This window comes from Triticum aestivum, chromosome 5D (genome assembly GCF_018294505.1).
Source record: "Triticum aestivum cultivar Chinese Spring chromosome 5D, IWGSC CS RefSeq v2.1, whole genome shotgun sequence".
Taxonomy (NCBI): Eukaryota; Viridiplantae; Streptophyta; class Magnoliopsida; order Poales; family Poaceae; genus Triticum; species Triticum aestivum.
The window spans coordinates 488,737,269-488,755,851 of NC_057808.1; the positions used below are offsets into that span (position 1 = coordinate 488,737,269).

Here is an 18,583-nt window from a genome sequence, read left to right on the forward strand (position 1 = left end):
TGCCGTTGTTCGAGTGGGCTTGGTACCGTTTGAATTGGTCTTTTGTATGGTTTTCTGTAATTAACTAGACAACCATTTTCTTGATTAGTGAAAAGAACAAAAAATTGCCTCACGTTCTTGGAAAATAATTAAAAATTAACGAAGGACAGCGTCAAAACGGTGGGCTTGCGTATATTGTCAAGCAGCTACGATACGATCGACTAGTTATTTGCAAGCAGAGACGTCCCCTTACCATGAAATTCTATGGTGCTACTAGCAGATTCTACCAGAAGTCAATCCCAGAATGGAACTGTGTTCTGAAGATATATACAATATCGTCAGCCAGAAACGATGGTACGAATAATCAAGACGGTTGAGCAGATCGAAGCTGCAGCGCCGGCCAGCTCCCCCTTCTTACCTAAACACAGAAAATTGTAGCCATCGCCATGGAAAGCACTTCCCCTTTTGAACTGACAACGCACGCACAAACATTCTCAATCTAGCCAGCAACCAGCCTAATCACGCCCTCGCTTTTATCAGTATAAATTGCGAGGCATTGACACATGTTCCTACATCGCAGCAGAGCAGAACAGGCATCTTGCAATCACCTCCCACATACGAGAAAAAAACTCTCTGTCTACCTAGCTAGCCGTAGCCATGGCTTCCAACGCGAGCATGTTGGCCATGATCATGGCGTGCGCGCTCCTCCTCGCCGGCAGCACGTGCCATGCCGCCCGCAACCTGGCCGACACGACGCTGGCAGCTGCCGCTCCGGCTGCTAGCGCCGTCCCTGGACTGCCGGCCGTGCCGACCTTACCCGCCGTGCCCGCGGACACGGTCACCCTGATGCCACCCATGCCGTCGGTCACCCTCCCCACCGTGCCGCAGGTGACCCTGCCGCCCATGCCAGCCATCGTCGTGCCCAAGACTGTGCTGCCGCCGATGCCCAAGGTCACCCTCCCCACAGTGACGATGGCACCGATTCCCGCGATTGTCGTGCCCAAGGTGACGCTGCCGCCGTTGCCCTTCGTCCCGAATGTGAACGTGCCTATGCCGTTTGCGGCGCCACCCCCATCGGCGTAGGCGTGCCCACGCGGGGCGGCGATCTGGCCCTGTCCATGATGTATTGATGGGGCGCGCCTTCCATGTGAGAGTGGCGCCAGGTCACTCCGTGGTCACGACGCATATGTTCTTACATGCAAGCTCTGCGTTTTAAGCGTGATGTAGCAGTAGATCCTACAGTTTGTTTACGTCTCAGTGTATGTACTCTTAGTCTGTTGCTGCTAGTGTTTGACTGTTGAGGGGCCGTCCCATGTCTATATGTAATTGTTTACCAATGACAAAAGTTTCATATTTTCTGTGATGATTTTGTCAGCCTTTTCACTTAACTGAATAGTTGAACATGCACACTCCTTTCGATAGATTCGAAATGAGTAACCAAAGCTTCTTCTGGTCTCCTCACCTAAGCTTTTGTTCGGCACCACTTAATGTTGCCGGAACCCTACCATTGTTTTCTTCTGCTTCAATGCCGTGATACACTCAGGATGTTTACGATACCTACCCATTAATTGCTCTAACTTCTCGTAGTTCATCCCTAGCTATGCCCGCTTCTAAGAAATTCCAAATTATGCTTGCAAGCTCATCGGAGCTAGGCAACTCTTTATCAGTGATTTCATGCCTACCAAGCAAGTACACTCTAATGTATACATCCTTTAAGAAAAGAAATCCTTCTCGTCAATAACCTTGTTTCTTTTTCAAAACTTTCGCCATTTGTACTGTTGTTAGTGTCACTGACTGATGTTGAGATCTTGATGTAGGCACAACACAAGCGTATAAAGGCCGCTTCTTTTATTTACGATTAAACATTTGAACATGAGCCACACAAAAGAAGTTTTGAACACAAGACACTAGTGTCAATCAGGGCATCTCCAACGTTATCCCCTAATTTGCCCTCATGTCCAAACTTGACGGTCCGGGCACTTTTATACCTTCAACGATATCCCTTGTTTGCTCGTGGACTTAACGGGGCATCTGAAATCCCCTAGTATATCCCCAAATTGGGGGGTTGTATAGGCGTGTCCGGATGTGTTCCCAAACACCGCCAATTTAGCATATATAAGACGACTCCAATGTCATCACAAACTCATTTTTTACTCTCTTCCCCTCCTCTTTCCGCTTTTCATTGGACAAAGGGGTAAGTAATTGAGGGATATGTTGGATGGCTGAGCAGGAAGGACATCATGGCGGTGTGTTTCTCCTTGCCTGCGTAGCCCAACTGCCCAAGCATGTTTCTGCCAGGGCCATCCACCAAATACTCAGATGTTGGCCACCAATTTCCTCCCTTTGTTCCCACTCAAATAGTTGAGGTTGTCACGGGAGCTTACACCATCGTAAATGCACTTTGCGAAAATTTAAGTTCACAATACAACTGACTTAAGTAGTTGAACGGATGAACATGCAGGAATAAGAACGAAAACAACATTGAAATGTCCTGAAATCGTAATCTCTACATCAAAACGCCCAAGTCGGCATAAAAGACTACGCAAACAACCCACTCTAAAAGGCACGTGCTGGAAAAAATCAAAGGCACATGTCGATTTACCGAGCATCAAGTAATTATAACACGAATGCCACTGAAATTTGTTAACAATGTTCACCAAATATTTGTAGTCAATCACGGATTGACTATTCAAAATTGTTGAGTATCGTGATTATTAGGAAAGCTAGGATAGCGTAGAATATTATTCTACCTTGCCTTATACTTTAAGATGATCATGTACTCCTATATATATGCCCATGAGGCTTAAGTAATTAGAACTGTTACGGTGATTGGCGATTTTATGAGCCGTCCATCCACCCCGATCTGACGGTGGGAAAATAGGAGTTACGAGGAGTTACAAAACTAAAATTACGGAAAATTATATGTAACGATGGGATCATTACAATATTTTGGTGGGATCAGTTGTTTTTTGCAAGGGTAAATCCGTCACACCATAACCCGCGGTGCCCACATCGAACTCACGTATCTGCCTAGCCAGCCACGCCGCCGCGGGGATAATGGATCGCCGACGCATGGCTCAGCCATGGCCACTTCGCCGCCGTCCACCTCCGCCATGGCCGGCCTAGCGCCGCCGTCCATGTGCGCCATGACCGGCCCAGCGCCTCTGTCCACCTCCTCCATGGCTGCAATGGCGTCGCTGTCCACCTCCCCCATGTCTGCCTCAGCGCCGCCGCCTGCTTCCACCGTGCTCACTCACCCCACTGCCGTTGTTTACCTCGACCATGGCCCCCAGCAGCTTTTCCCATCACCAATCCATCCCCCTATCTCACCATTCCCATCGCCGGCAAGGTCCGCCAGAAGAGGCGGACATGAATCCCCAAGATCAAGATCCAAGAGGACTAGGATGATTGCAGCGTCAGAGAAGAATTTGTAACAATCTACAATAAGGTAAACCCCCTCTTCCAATTAGCATAAAAGCTCCAAGTTCTCCCCTTTGTTCTTCAATTAGCATATTCTCTGGATGGTCTGCAGGTTCGAGTAGAAACACATCAATGAGGTCTTGTTTCATTAGGATATCAGAACACATAATCTGTAGAAGTAGGATGCAGTATTTTCATTTGCTGAGTTGATGAATAAGCTTTAGTTCATCTTATACCAGAATGGCATGAATCATGATACTGGTGTGCTTCCATGGCAAAAATAATTCTACAACACTAGAAACTCCACATATGTGTACTACATAACAGGAGTAGCCAGATAACAGGAGATACAAGAGGAATATTACAAGTGTTGATAATTATCAGTAACTAGTAGGCTATTAGTTACTGTTAATTTTTGTAGAAAGTTTATATCACTAAATTCACAATTGCAGATCTAGCATAAAGATGGTTAGTATAAGAAGCAGAGTTCTGTTCATGTACTCAAAATGTAAAAGACATTTCGAAATCGGGAAACTGCAATAGGAGCAGGTGCTATTAGAGAATAATTAGCAGAAAAAAATTCCGAAAGGGTTTCTATTTAATGATGAAATTAAAATGGATAAACAGAAAAGGCTTTTTGGATTTTTTTTAAAAATTCTAGAATGAAATGAAAAATAATATAAATCAAAAGGAAATGGTTGAGACTCCCAAGGAAATAAGTGGTTAAAAGACTAGGAAATCATGTAAGTAGTAATCCTGTAGCCTGTTTGCCTATCGTGGATTGCAACCAACCTGAACTCTCTGCATTGCAGTGTCATGCCCAACTAAATTCCACAACAAGCTAGCTTGAACTATCTGGATAGCTTGAATTGCAGAAGCAGTAGCGGTCAGTACTAAAGTTGATCTATTAGGATTATTTTATTATTATGTCTTCAAATTTCTGGTGCCTGTCGCTTCATAAGAAAAGATTAAATCTTTCAGATATTACATTTTTATTTGGAAGCAACAAAATCATAGATTACAAAACTGAAGTGTAATCAACCTTTTCTTCTGAGCTAGTAGTTGGATGTAGCAGTATGGGAGTTAGTAATTGAATTCTGTAGTTCACCTACCAGCAAGCACTCTTACATTTAGTTCGCTCACATTCTTTTGAATACTGCTAATTGAATGATACTGGACCATAGTATAGACAGAAGGTTTGTTCTTTTATTTACTTATTTTATCATTATGTCATCGACATACAAACCAAAACCATTTTATAACCGCAGCAGGATGAGCAGGCACAATACCATTATCAAGAAATTTGACTTGTACATTGTGAAAAATTATCCATTATCGGATGATAGTGGCGATGCCATGAATGAACATGTTGGTTATAATGCCAAGTTACTACATATTATATAAAACAAATGGCTACATCATTTCTATGTTGATCTAACTACCATTCTATGCTTTTGGACAGGGTATGTACGAACAAAACAGAAATTCATGTGAGTTCAGGGATAGGGGCGAGGGGGGCTCGGACGAAGATGGGTCATCGCCAAGAACGAAGAAATGAGCATTTAACAATCCCAGGAAGGCATTGACTTTTGGCAGCAATGGCGATCTTCTTTAGTAGCCTTTTACTTTTTGTTCATGTTTATTAAGCTTGAGAGCTGATCTGTTGCTCCAAACCGGGTTTATAATTTATCTCCAACCAAAAAACACTTCATTCAAGACATAATTGTGAGACTATTTTTACAAGTATATGCTTTCAACTTCAAAGTTTTGTTCATTTTCAGATGATGGTTCGTTTGATGCCCACACACTAAATAGTGGCTTGTACTAATTTTGAGCATTTCAACATTTTCAACATAAGGAATTCTACGGGCATGTGTTTTTCTCACTTATATCTACCACCTTCTCATTGCAATATCTTCCATGGTTTGATTTTTATTTTTATAACATTGGAAGTAAAAGAAATATCATAGCCAAAATTCCTTAATTTTATACTAGACATTATGATAAAAATTTAGCTCATTTGGCGGCCCCCTTCTCCCTTGCGGGGCGCTAGGAAGCTTCGAGCCCGAGCTAGAGTGCCTTTGAGTTTTTGCGCTGAAGGCGCCTAGCGTTGGACTCCTCCGTGGTCAGTGAATGCCGCATGACCTCGCGGAGGAGTGCCTTCTCCGGGTCGACAAGGCCCGAGCGTGCACATTGGCGGGAACAGTGGGGCTCCACCGTGGCCGCGGCCCGTTGCCGTGCACGCTGGGCTGCCTTCACCTCCGAATATGGCATGTGCATCCCCACGGGAGCCAAGAGCACGAGCACCCAGCGCTGCCCGGGCGGTGCTGGCAACGAAGGGGAAGGGGAGATGGCCGCCCTGCTCCAGGATCTGGAGCGGCGCAGAGCGAGACGGGCGAACACGGCCTGCAATGCATCAGTGTGTCCCGGAGGAGCCGGCGGCGAACGAGACGGAGCTCGAGCTCCCGCCGGTCTCCAACCGCGAACGCTAGATGGCATTGCAGAGCAGGAGCTTCTCGCCGTCGGACACGTCACTGGCAGAACCGCCATCCTCCTTCACGAGGTCGTCCAAGTCCATGGGATCGGTCTCGCTGCCGGAGTCGTGGCTAGACCTGGCCATGGCGAAGGAGGCGGAGAGGAGAGGAAGTGGAGAGGACATGAGGGGAGCAGAGAGGGCGAGAGGACCGAGAGTGACTATGGTTCGTCCGAGCGGGTGGGGTTTTTGTGGTGATGGCAGTGGGAGCAGGGTGGGCCAGAGTGGGCCGATTCGACATGGCGATGGTGAGCGGGCGTGTCTAGGCCGGATATGGAGACTGCCGATCAGTCTGGGCATTTGGGCCGGTTTTAAGCAGCGTAGTTGGATTCGGTTTTTGCGACCAAGCAGTGACCTGGCAGCCCACCTAGACATCCCCCAGGACATTTTATCAAACATCCCCCAGGGCATAAACCATACATCTTCATCATGTCGCAGGGGAGAGCTTAATTGTGAGCACAACCCAATACATGAGTATTCTTTTTTTCGTGGGAAAAGACATGAGTATGCTAATCACCAGTTCACCACAGTAAGCATGAACATAATATGTTCAGATTTGTGAACAGGCAAAAAAACAGAGTTGTACTACTAGAGCGTATCGGCAAGTGTATTCCTCTGAACTAACAGCTGGTTGGGCGTTGTTGAGTGGCAATCACACCATGGGACAGCCGCCGCGCAAACATGAGGATCAGAAGAGCTAGTACAACACGTATGCAAGTTACCTGTAGTGGGAGGGAAGGTCGCCGGCGGCGCTGACTCAGGCAGTAGGGTATCCGACGTACGGTGGAGAGAGATCCTGGCAGGTTGGGGGCGGTGGGGCAGCCGACTAGCCGAGGCTTCGGCGCGCCGCGATGTACGACCTGCAGTACTGCCGGCCGGCCGGAACATTGACGGCAGGAGCGACACCAAGATACCGGATTGCTGCTTCTCGCTTGGATCGGGTCCGCCGCGCGGGGATGATCCGAACGGCGCACCGCCTAGCCATCTACGAGCGGGATGTGCGGCGGCGGCTATCCGAGGAGAATTGGAACGGAAACGGACGAGAGATTCGGTTACTATTATACCCTTTTAGAGAAAAAATAATTCTTTAAATGATTTTTCGAGATCCAATGGCCAGAAAAATTCAGAGTTGGAGTTACATGAAATTACAAATCGTAACTCTACAATCACCGTAAAAGAGCTCGTAAGTAATACATCAAACTATTCCACAAATTCTCTCTCTCCCTTCTAACATGGTATTAGCCTAACGAGTTAATTGCACAGAAGTATCATAATTGGGGCAGTTAATTGCACAGAAGTACCACAATTGGGGCATCACATGCAGATTGGTACCATGATTCTTAATTTTTACGTGTCAGTACCAACATTGTTCCAGGCGATTGCAAATAAGGCTAAAACTCTGTTTTATACGTATTGACAGTGTATCTGACCGGCGGGGCCCGCCCGTCGGGTGCCGACGTGGCATGTCTTTTACAGAAAACCCCCTTACGTTGTATGTAATCACAAAAATGCCCAAATTTTTTGCGGGAAAAAGGCTCCATGAGAGGCTTTCTTTTTTGTTCGCAATTTTCTACCACCGAATCTGGACTGGTTAGAAATTTTCCGCCACTTGAACAAATAAATAAAAGGAAAGAAAAATCAGGCACCGGCGGGAATCGATCCTGCGACCTGCAGTCCACAGGCGCCACACGCTAACCACAACGCCACAGCGCTAGGGATGGCAATGGGTAGGGTATGGGCGGGTACAAGCTCCTTCTGCCCAAACCCATACCCATGGAAAATTTACATACCCACCCACTTCAATACCCGTGAGCATAAATTGGCACCCATGCCCATACCCATCGGGTATCCTATACCCAATGGGTATCTAGTGGGTACAATATATAACATTTAATTTTTTTTAAAGGTGGAGAAATGAGTTAAATTCAAGTGACAATGGGCGAGCAGTATAGCACTGACGTGGCCTCCTCTGATTGGTGGCCTCTTGGAGGCATCAAGGGAGTATAATCAGCCGTTGGTGGAATCCCAATATAGTGGAAGACGATGGTGGGAATGGGGGATCTCTAGGTCGAGCGTTGGACAGCAGTTCGGTAGCGAAGGGTCAAGATTTCATCTTTTTCAAGGAGTCGCATAAGACTTAGGATGAGTGGCAAGCAGGTGATAATGGGCCTATGAGCTATGGCCGGTTGAAGGAATACGAGATTTAGGATGGGCCACAAGATTTGGATGTTGACCTCACCGGACATAAGAGTTATTTTCATTTATTAATGTTTTATGGGTATCCATTGGGTTACCCATGGACATAATTTCATACCCATGCCCTACCCATATATTTTGCGGGTATGGATGCCCATTACCCGTGGGTACAAAATCTCTCCAAGTCTTGCCCATGCCCGTTGTTTTCGGGTAGGGTACCCGCGGGTACCCATACCCATAGGCAAAACCGCTATCCCTACACAGCGCAACTCACGTTCAAGTCCACGCGCTAACCACAACGCGCCGGCGCCTTATTTTCCTTTCCTTTTATTTAATTGTTCAAGTGGCAGAAAATTTCAAACCAGTCCAGATTCGGTGGTGGAAATTGCGAACAAAAAAAAAGCCTCTCATGGAACCTTTTTCCCGCAAAAAAATTGGGCATTTTTGTGATTACATACAATGTAAGGGGGTTTTCTGAAAAAAAACATGCCATGTCGTCACCTGACGGGCGGGTCCCGTCGGTCAGATACACCATCAATACGTATAAAACAGAGTTTTAGCCTTATTTGCAACAGCCTGGAACAACGTTGGTACTGACACGCAAAAATTAAAAATCGTGGTACCAATCTGCATGTGATGCCCCAATTATGGTACTTCTGTGCAATTAACTCCAGCCTACCGATCCAACCCTAGTCGTCGCCCGTTGCTTCCGCCCCGCGTGCACGCCTCCGGGGCGGTCGCCCTCCATGACCGCCGCCGGGGGCCGCGCCGTCCGTACCTAGGGTTCGTCCGCCGACCGTGTTGATCGGCTGCCCTAGAGAGTCTTTTTCCCGATCCTTGATTCGGGTTTTCTCTCTCACGCCGGTCGTCTTGATCAGCGCTTCTTTTTGGGTTCTCCGATCTATATATCGGCTTGCGTCGCCTTCACCGTTTGTCATCTACAATTTATGTCTACTTCAACATCTTCATCAACCCCGACAGGATCTGGATCGGCGCCCGACTCCCGCATGCTGCGCGTCAGGCCGCTGGTTCAGCGGTCGCTCGCTGGCCTGCCATCTTCGCCATGGCCTGCGATCTCTCGCACGGGACACGAAGTGTGGCCGGCTACTCACGCGTCCGAGCTGCTCCTTCTATTCACAAGGTGGCCTCGTTACATGCATGTTCCTGTTAGTTAATTTCGTGCATGCTGCGTCCCGTGTGATTAAAGGTTGCTCACGCGTGTACGATCAGCCTTCTTTCTCCCGCGTCCAGCGCACATCGTTTGGTCTCATCAACCGCCGGATTATGTGAAGTTTGTCATCAATTACTCATCATCAACACCGATCGAGCAACGGGTTACAGCTGACCGCAACGTCACCGCCCCATGGTTCTTTCTGCGGCTACATTGACCTGCGCGCTACTGCTGCGTCGCCCTTTGGGCCATGGTGCTGCGGCCCGCGGTCCATTGCCACCCTGACGCCGTCCGCTGCAGGCCGTCTTCGTGGCACCGACCTTCGCGCCACCACTGTGTCGCCTCATCGGGCCGTAGCGAGCGTGGCACGCGGTCCCTGCCGCCGCCCCGTGGTTCTTTTCGCGGCTACACCGACCCGCGCGCTGCCCTTCGGGCCGTAGTGCCACGGCCCGCGGTCCACCGCCGCCCTGAGGCCGTCCGCTCCAGGACGTCCCCGTGGTTGCACGGACCATCACGCTGCCGCTGCGTCGCCTCATCGGGCCGTAGCGAGCGTGGCACGCGGTCTCTGCCGTCGCCCCGACCCGCGCACTGCCGCCGCGTCGCCTCTTCAGGCCGTAGCGTCGCAGCGCGCGGTCCACTCCGCCGTCCCCGCACGTCGACTTCTACGTGGTATGCGTCGCGCCGCCTCCCTAGGCGCAAGAACGCCACCGTCCGCGCCGGTCTTCGTCACGCTGTCGGGTTCTTCCTCGCCTACTTCGAGCACCGTCGCCGCGCTTCTGACCTAGCCGCCGCCGCCGCCTCCTCAGGCTGCCGCCGCCACTCTTCTTCCGGGTCCACGGTGACTTCCTCGACACCGGCTACCCCGACTCGACATCGACCACGGCGTTCTTCGCACGGCTACCTCGACCACGGCTACACCAACCTACGCTCTCGGCTCCATTGGCATCGGCACAAAGGGCTACCGCCTTCCTTGAGTAACCTCGTCGGTTTTCACTCCAGCCACGACTTCCGCGATGCATCGACCGTTACGACTGTGGGGGATGTCCATCGGCTTGGCCTTCGAATTCTTCTCCAGTCTCACCGTCTGCGTCGCTACCGTTGTGACTGCGGGGATATTGAGTATCGTGATTATTAGGAAAGCTAGGATAACGTAGGATGTTATTCTACCTTACCTTATACTCCAAAATAATCGTGTACTTTTATATATATGCGCATGAGGCTCAAGCAATACATAACTATTCCACAGTTCTCTCTCTCCCTTCTAACAAAAATCAATTAGGCTGTAGCCACTCCCTTTCTTATTCGATTTCACATTGGGTGGGGCAAGGCACGAGGGGCTCGGCAGTCGGCACACATCCCTGTGTTGTGTTTGAAATACTTGTTTATCGGAAGAAAGAGTGACGAGGAGAGGTACCCCTGCAGCGTCAGCTCCTCACCTAAGCACAGAAATCTGAGGCGGCATTCATGCATGCATCGCATCCCAATCGATCGACCGCTGCAACTAATTTCCTGCTCGATCATATAAACATGTTGTCACTTCTGACTAACGTAACACGTTATGGTTACCAACTATGGTTCCGGAGAAAGTTGTGTTGCCTACCATGGCGAGTCTGGCCAACAACCAATCTAATCAGGCCATCCATCACCTGGGCTATAAGTTCCAGGCGTCGACCCCTGTCCTTGCATCCCAACAGATCAGAGACATCTCGCAGTCGCTTCGCAGCAAACCATCTCAGAGAAAATCTAGGAGCTAGCCATGGCCTCCACCACGAGATTCTTGGCCATGATCATGGCGTGCACGCTCCTCGCCAGCACGACGTGCCATGCCGCTCGCCACTTGGCCGACACCACCCCGGCGGCTGCCCCACCCGCTGCGGCTGCCGTCCCTGGCCTCCCGGCTGTGCCAACCATGCCGACGCTGCCACCGATGCCGGCTGTGCCGACGGTGCCGGCCTTGACTGTGCCACCTATGCCGACTGTGCCCACCATGCCGCAGGTGACACTGCCGCCCATGCCCGCTGTTCCTGCAGTGCCCAAGGTGACGGTGCCCCCAATGCCGGCCATCGTCATGCCTAAGGTGACCATGGCACCGATGCCCGCCGTCGTTGTACCTAAGGTGACGATGCCGCCGATGCCCGCCATTCCTTCCATGCCCAAGATGACGCTGCCGCCGATGCCTTCTATCCCGACCGTCAACGTGCCTATGCCGTTCTTGGCGCCGCCTCCATCAACTTAGGAGTGCCACATGCATGGTGACGCGTGCACCAAGTCGATGGTCACACGCTCTCATGTTCCAGTGGCTACATCACTTGTTGCTCATGTGAAGTATTTGTTTTCGAGTTGTATGCTTTACATTTCAATTCAGTTGTTAGTTATTGTGTGTTCATATTAAAGGGGTGTTCTTGTCCTAGTATATATATGCGGCATTTTAATTTACTAGCATATATGCCCATGCTTTGCACCGGGAAAAATTGATGTTTTGTGCAAGCATAATGTCTCACAGTATCCTTCTACAAAATGAACATAAAAAGATACGATGCAATTTAGCCGTGTTATATTTTCTTGGCCGGACATAATCTCCCACTGATTTCATTTAAGTATAATCCTTTCTTTAGTTACCATAACATCCTCACCCGTTTTAGTCGGGAATCAAATCCTTCATTTTCTAATTTAGTAGCTCCAACACATTAAAGCCTACAAATGTTTTCTTTTAATTATCATACCTTTTTACCTCAAGTCATTTCTTTAATTAGCCTCATCTATTTGAATATAATTAAGACCACAATCTTTCTTTTAATTATTCCACCGGTTTACCCATAATACTTTTTTAATTAGCCAGCTCCGTTTAAATATTTTATTTAAGCTCATAATCCTTCCTTTCATTAGGTCATTCGCTTAATTAGCTCGCCCTAAACACAAGGACTGTCACTCGTATATTTAGAGCGAGTTGGGATTAGTAAATGTGAATGACGCATAGGTCGTTGGTTGTTACATCGAAGATCTAGATAGGAGGTCATGTGATCAATTCCCACAATGTTGATATGTTTTGACCCAATTATTTTTAGCGGTCTCTATGAAAGCCCATAAAAGGCCGATCAACATACAAGTACCTGGCTCAGATCGCTTAGCGTGCACTCCAACCAAACAAAAAGAACTAAACCAAACCAAGAATACCTATTTCTTTTAATAGTAGGTATAAATATAGATTTACATGTTATATATACCTCTATATCTATATCTAATAATAAAGGGATATTGCTTCTTGCGGCATGTCACGGAAATTGCCTCTAGAGATGCAAAATATTACTCACCAATGCTACCTATAAGTGACAAAAAAAAGTTTCACGCAGAGTATCCTTCGCCTGGGCCTGCCGATGCAGTAGGTACCTCCTATACTATGCTCTATTCACGCTGTGAGAAGATGTAGCACGCTTGTTTGGGCCAGCCCATGTCCGGGTGACCTGTTTTTAATTTTTCTTTTTTTTCTGTTTTTGTTTTTTCCTACTTTAAATAATTTGGGACTTAAAAAAGTTTCAATAAAAAAATTTGAAATAATATATTTAATAAATCATAAAATGTTCGTGGATTCAAAAAGTGCTCATGATTTTATAAATAATGTTTTGCTTATTTAAAAAAATTCAAAATTTTGAAAACAAATGTCCGGCAAATCAAAACTGTTCATGATTTTTTTTGAAAAGTTTGTGTATTAAAAGCTGTTAACGAAATTGAAAAAAATTCACCATTTCAAAAATTCTCATGAATGGAAAATATCCTAAAATTTCAAAAATAACTGTTTGTGGCTTACAAAATAGTTTATTCATTCATAAAATGTTCTCTAATTCAAAAGGTGATCATGCATTTAGAAAATCGTGAAGTCAAACAAATGTTCGTGAATTTCAAAAATTGTTCCATCAATTTCCAAGAAAATGTCCGTCGATTCTAGAAATTTTTGCCGATTTTAGAAATGCTTGGGAGCAGTCCAGACTCCCGCGAAGCCCCCCACATTTGTCTCCGGTTTGTGCGAGAAATCACGTCGCAAACCGATACAGTCCCAGTTTGGATGGCTTCTGTGGTCCGCACAACGTGATCTAGGTGCATGCCGTGTCTGCTTTGAAGATGCCCTGAAGTAGCTAATTTTTTTAATAATACATTTTTATTAATTTTCAGAAATATTACACCGAATTTATTTTTTTCAAAAATAATATATAGTCAGTCATCTGGTGGCCGACTAGATCCAGTCGGCCAAGAGTAGGCCGATTAGTACCCTGTCGGCTAACAGCAGGCCGATTGGGCTTGTGCCCACTCCTGTCCGCTAATTGTTGACCGACTGGAACTAATTGGTTTACAATAGGCCGACTGGAACTAATTGTCTTACAGTAGGACAATTAGTTCTAATTTGCTTCCTCTAATCTGATAGGTGCATGCCCCATTTTGTCAGGCCTAAGTTTAACTAAGTTGGGCAATCATTGTAATGTAGTCTTGTATTCTCGCCAAGATATGTCCAAATTCGGATATCCTTTTAAGTTGTATGTTTCCTTTATCGAGAGTACAAGACTACGAGAGGAAACGTACAACTTAAAAGGACTAGAAGAACGCACATGCGTTGCAACGGGGCCACATTAACTTTAAAAGTTCAATATCAATTATGTTAATATTACATTTAATATTCTCTACATATTAAGTGACATTGACGACCTTTTTTACCATTAAATTCTCACACACACACCCTCTCCCTCCCTCTTCCTCACTCTCTCTCCCCCTCTCCCTCACTCGGGAGGTGGGACGAAAATAAACCCGGAACGGGGACTACCAACTGAGACATTAGGAGTAGAGATCATTTAGTTGATAAGAATAAATAGAAAACGGTGTTAAAAAGGAGAAACAAATTAAAATACATTGAAAAATCAAAAGGACGATGTAAAAGGGGATTCACCCTGCCCCCCGGGCCTTGCCGCCGAACCGGCTCAGCAGTCCAGTCCCCGCGCGGTCGTCTTCTCCTGTTCCCCGAGCCGCGTCGCTACAGAGTCGGGCTCCCGCCCGACCACCTCGCTAGCATCGAAGGGGAATGGATAAGGGTGACGCCCTGCCTTCCCTGCCCCCATGGCCTCACTCTTCCTCGACGCCCCCTCCCAAATCCACTTTTCCTCCTCGCTCGCTCGATCCCGTCGATCTGGACGAAGTCAGACGCCACGGCCACCATGACCAACCCCCTCCACACGGCCACTGCCCTCCCTGCGGGCTAGGAGCTTGTCGAGGAGCTCCCAACGCCTTCGCTACTTCGTCTGCGCCAACGAGATCAAGTCCAGCACCCCCGCATCGACGTCGCTGCCGTCTTCCTCAACCTTGGACCACCGCGACATTGCCGTTCGATTCGCGCCGCCCCGAGCTCCCATGTCTTCCCCTAGGGCGCCATTGACACCGCCATGATCTCCTCTTGCCTTTCCCCTGTTTCCCCTCTCGTTTGCTCTCATTAGGTATTTCGCCGTGGCCGAGAACCGCCGTCCGCCATGGCCATTGCAGGGGTAGCCACCGAGCTCCTCGGATTGACCCCGTGGCACATGCGCTCCTATGCACGCCCATGCCCGAGCCTGCCGCTCTTCTTCCGCGCCCGCGGGTCCACTCCCTCTCCATGCCCACGCCCGTGCTAGACCGCATTGGTCGCGCCCGCCGCTGTCGTCGCGCTCGCCGCAGCCACCGCACCACTGTGCCCCGCGCGACACACACCCTGGCCGCGTGCCACACTCTCGCTGGCTGCGCTCGCCCCGTCTGCTGCTGCCTATCCCCTCGCTCGCCCCGTTGTCGCGCCCCTGCCTCGCGCCGCCTCCAGTCGTGGCCATCTTCTGCCGTCCGCCCCCTCAGCCACGCCGGCCGCATCTTTACCCTCCACCGTCGGCCGCTCGCCTCGCCTGCTGCGTGTTGCTTCCTGCTGCTATGCGCTGCTCTACCGCTGGTACGCTGCTGCGCCATGCCCTTGACACCGCCGTGGACAAATGTGGCGGAGGGATTGTTAATGGAGTACGAGAAGGAGGTGGCGGAGAAGGTGTGGAGAGGCAGGAGGTCTGGGGCGGTGTCACCTGGCTGTGGTGGAGGTGTTTATGCAAGAAGGAGCCGGAGTGGAAGGAGAGGTCACAATTGGAAAGAATCGCAAAAAAAATCATAACCCGGAGATCTCAGTTCAAAAAAATGCTAATATCGATGGAGGGGTGACTTCCTTCAATAGGTGGAAAACATAGGAAATATTGGTTGTTATCAAGGAAAGGTAAAAATTTAGGAAATTTAGGATTTTTGAACTGATTTCTATGCAAATGGGGTTTTATTGTTTGGTAACGTGATATCAGTACCTGCTCGTTTGTGACGTGTCTGATTAGGAAAATTTGCAAATGTTAAGAAACTATTTATTGGGAGGAAAGTTGTGATGTGTCTGTTATTTGTTTCCTAAAAATATGTTATTTGTTTCCTAAGACAAATTGAACCAATAAAAGGAATCGATTGATTTGCATAATTTAAGGAAGTTAGATCCGTGATTTGTTATACGTTAGGAAAGTTCTGGTTGTAATAAAGAGTGGAGAGAAAAATAAACCGATAGACCAGGGTGGGAGGGGGTGGTGGGAGGAGAGACGGAAAAAAACCAACGAAATTAAACCGCGGAGACTATTCACCAACTCGTCCATTAAGAGTAGAGATATCCATATTATGAGAGGAAACATACAACTTAAAAGGATATCCAGATTTGGACATATCTTGGCGAGAGTACGAGACTAGACTACAATGCTTACCCACCTTACTGCCCAGAAACAAGAAATTTAGGTCTGGGAAAATGGGGCATGCACCTATAAGCTCACACGAAGCCAATTAGTTCCAGTTGGCCTACTGTAAGCCAATTAGTTTGAGTGGGCAAGAGCCCAATCGGCCTGCTGTTAGCTGATAAGGTACTAATCGGCCTACTCTTGGCCGACTGGATCCAGTCGGGCACCAGATGGCTAACTATGTATTATTTTTGAAAATAATAATTTCGGTGTGATATTTCCGAAAATTAATTAAAAATGTATTATTTTAAAAAAAATAGCCTTAAGTAACCGTTGTATACATTTTATATAGTTGGGTTGAATTGCACCGGGACATAGGCTGTAGTACAAGTTTGGTAAATCTTTTGGCTTTACTAGTTTCTTTCGTACTAGTGTACTCACTGTGCTGTTGGAGATTCCATCATTTGTACTGTGCCTCCGTGCCTTGTAGTACTGGTTTGTCTTCCCCAAGCAGGCTAGCAACTTCTTTACGCTTACACCGTCACCTCAAAAAAGCCTCTTTGCACGGTCCATCGTGAGCTGCTCGGCCGCCCGGTTGCTCCCCATGTCTGATACATATCCCGGTTGCTCCGCATGTCTGATACATATCCCTGTGCATCCCACGCTCGCTGGCAGACTGAAAAGATTGTAAACATGCATGCCTCCGTCATGTCAACTCTTTAGCTCCTAGCTCCATTTTGGTAGTACAACAAGTGGTTTTCTTTAAGATATGCTCGATAAAGGTTAGGAAATCTTCAGGGCCTGTTCGGTTGACAGGGAAAATGGAGGGGTTTGGCAGGGATTGGCAAGGATTACACCCTCTACAAGTCAAAACCTCCTCCAATCCATCCCAATCCCCCTGTGAGGAGGTGTAATCGAACAAAGCCTCAGCGGGAATCATGCGTCCAACCCCGACCCTCGAATCTCCCGCAACCCGCGCTGCCCGGACCGAGAAAGTCATCCAACACGGTCCTGCATCGGTCTGCGGCACGGTCCGGACGTGTTTTCTCTCGCAAACCAGAGACAAATGTGGGGATTTGTGGGAGTCCGGACCGCTGTCATGTCCGCTTCTGACCGCACTGACCACCCAAACACCATCTTCCTCGCTCGCGCGCGTCCTCACTCGGCGCCAGCTGCCCGCATTCATGCTGTTATAGAGCGCGCCGCTTCACATTGAAGGCGGCTTAGGGCGGACGCGACCTCGCACTGTCTCCGGCATTGAAGCGGCCCGGCTGAACGCACCTCCTCGTCGCTTTCAAACGCCTCCATTAAACATGCGTGAAAGCCGAGGAACCTACAGGCATTAAACGCAACGCCGGGCAAGCTCCTCCCGTTCGCCCTCTATTTTAACGAGGCAGACACCGGGCAAGAATTGCAACATCAAGTTCACCGCTCAACATCTCCTCCTTCCACCATTTTCTCTACTCTTTCGATGACGTCCGACGGGCAGAAAGAGCAGTTCTCCGGCATAAAAGCCGCCTGGGTGGCTCGCTAAGCCGGCCGGATATGAGCAAGGAAGCTCGCTACTCCACCTCCCTCGCCTAGCCCGATGGAGCCAGTTGCCGCCCCAAGCCGGTGAGTGGTTCAGCAACTCGTCGCTCGAGGCCAGCTTGAGGAGGAGTGGCGAGTTGCTCCACGTTGGCACGGGCCTCGTCGCTGCCGTCGACGACGCCACGTCGTCCTGCACCTCCCGTGTATGCGACCGCGCCTCTCGTGCCCGCGACCACACCATGCAGGCAGATACAGAAGCCGGGTGCGCGGAGGTCGATGAGTCGGTGGCCAGCGTGTCTGAGTCTGCCATCATCATCTAGGAGAAGTAGAACACGGAAGGACCTTGCCGCTTGGGTCCCAGGAAGGCCACCGCCCGGGCACCCGCCGGTGTACACAACCGATGTCTTGCCCTCTCGCCGGCCACCGTCGTCGCCTTACTCAAGAACCAATTTTGGTCCGTGCAGCGTAGGGACCCTTCCCCTCCGGCTGAAGTATCAGGTGGCGGTTCCACTCCGATGAGCGGTGGGGACGCGAGTCGTCCATTGCGATGAAGCATATACCTCTGGGGCTCACCGATGTCGGTCATGGGGACGACGTTGTAGACCCGCCGCGCCAGCCGTAGAGTAGTCTGGTGCCCTTCATTTTTTAGTTGAAAATATCTCCAAAATGTAACCGCTTTCGTCCGACCTGTATGAAATCCGTCATGTTTATATGAAATCCGGCATTCTTTGCAAGAATTTCTTCCGGTTTGTTTAAAACGAGTTTACAGTTTATGTGGCTAGCGTTAGATCGCGGACTCCCGCATCCGTGTCTGCAGACTAGTCACCCCCTGTCCGCGGACGGATGCAGGAGGAAAATTGCGGGTTGCCGTTGGAGAAGCCCTCATCAAATGCACATCAACAAATGTCCACGGGGCGCTGGTCATCCAACCATGGATACCTCACACCTAATGACTAGCTCATTTGAAATGGTTTGAATTAATAACCGGATCAAGCATTAAAGAATGTT

At 48.8% G+C, this 18,583-nt stretch overlaps 2 protein-coding genes across 2 annotated transcripts; both read left to right on the plus strand.

Moving 5' to 3' along the window:
- The first annotated feature begins 542 nt into the window (after positions 1–542).
- On the plus strand, positions 543–1,342 carry LOC123125655 (protein PELPK1-like). The gene has a single exon (XM_044546119.1). The coding sequence runs from the start codon at positions 637–639 to the stop codon at positions 1,060–1,062; it is 426 nt and encodes a 141-aa protein (XP_044402054.1). The 5' UTR covers positions 543–636; the 3' UTR covers positions 1,063–1,342.
- A 9,656-nt stretch (positions 1,343–10,998) lies between these two features.
- On the plus strand, positions 10,999–11,685 carry LOC123125656 (protein app1). Its single transcript, XM_044546120.1, has one exon. It carries the CDS (start codon positions 11,056–11,058, stop codon positions 11,533–11,535), a length of 480 nt encoding a protein of 159 aa, XP_044402055.1. The 5' UTR covers positions 10,999–11,055; the 3' UTR covers positions 11,536–11,685.
- The last annotated feature ends 6,898 nt before the right edge of the window (positions 11,686–18,583 follow it).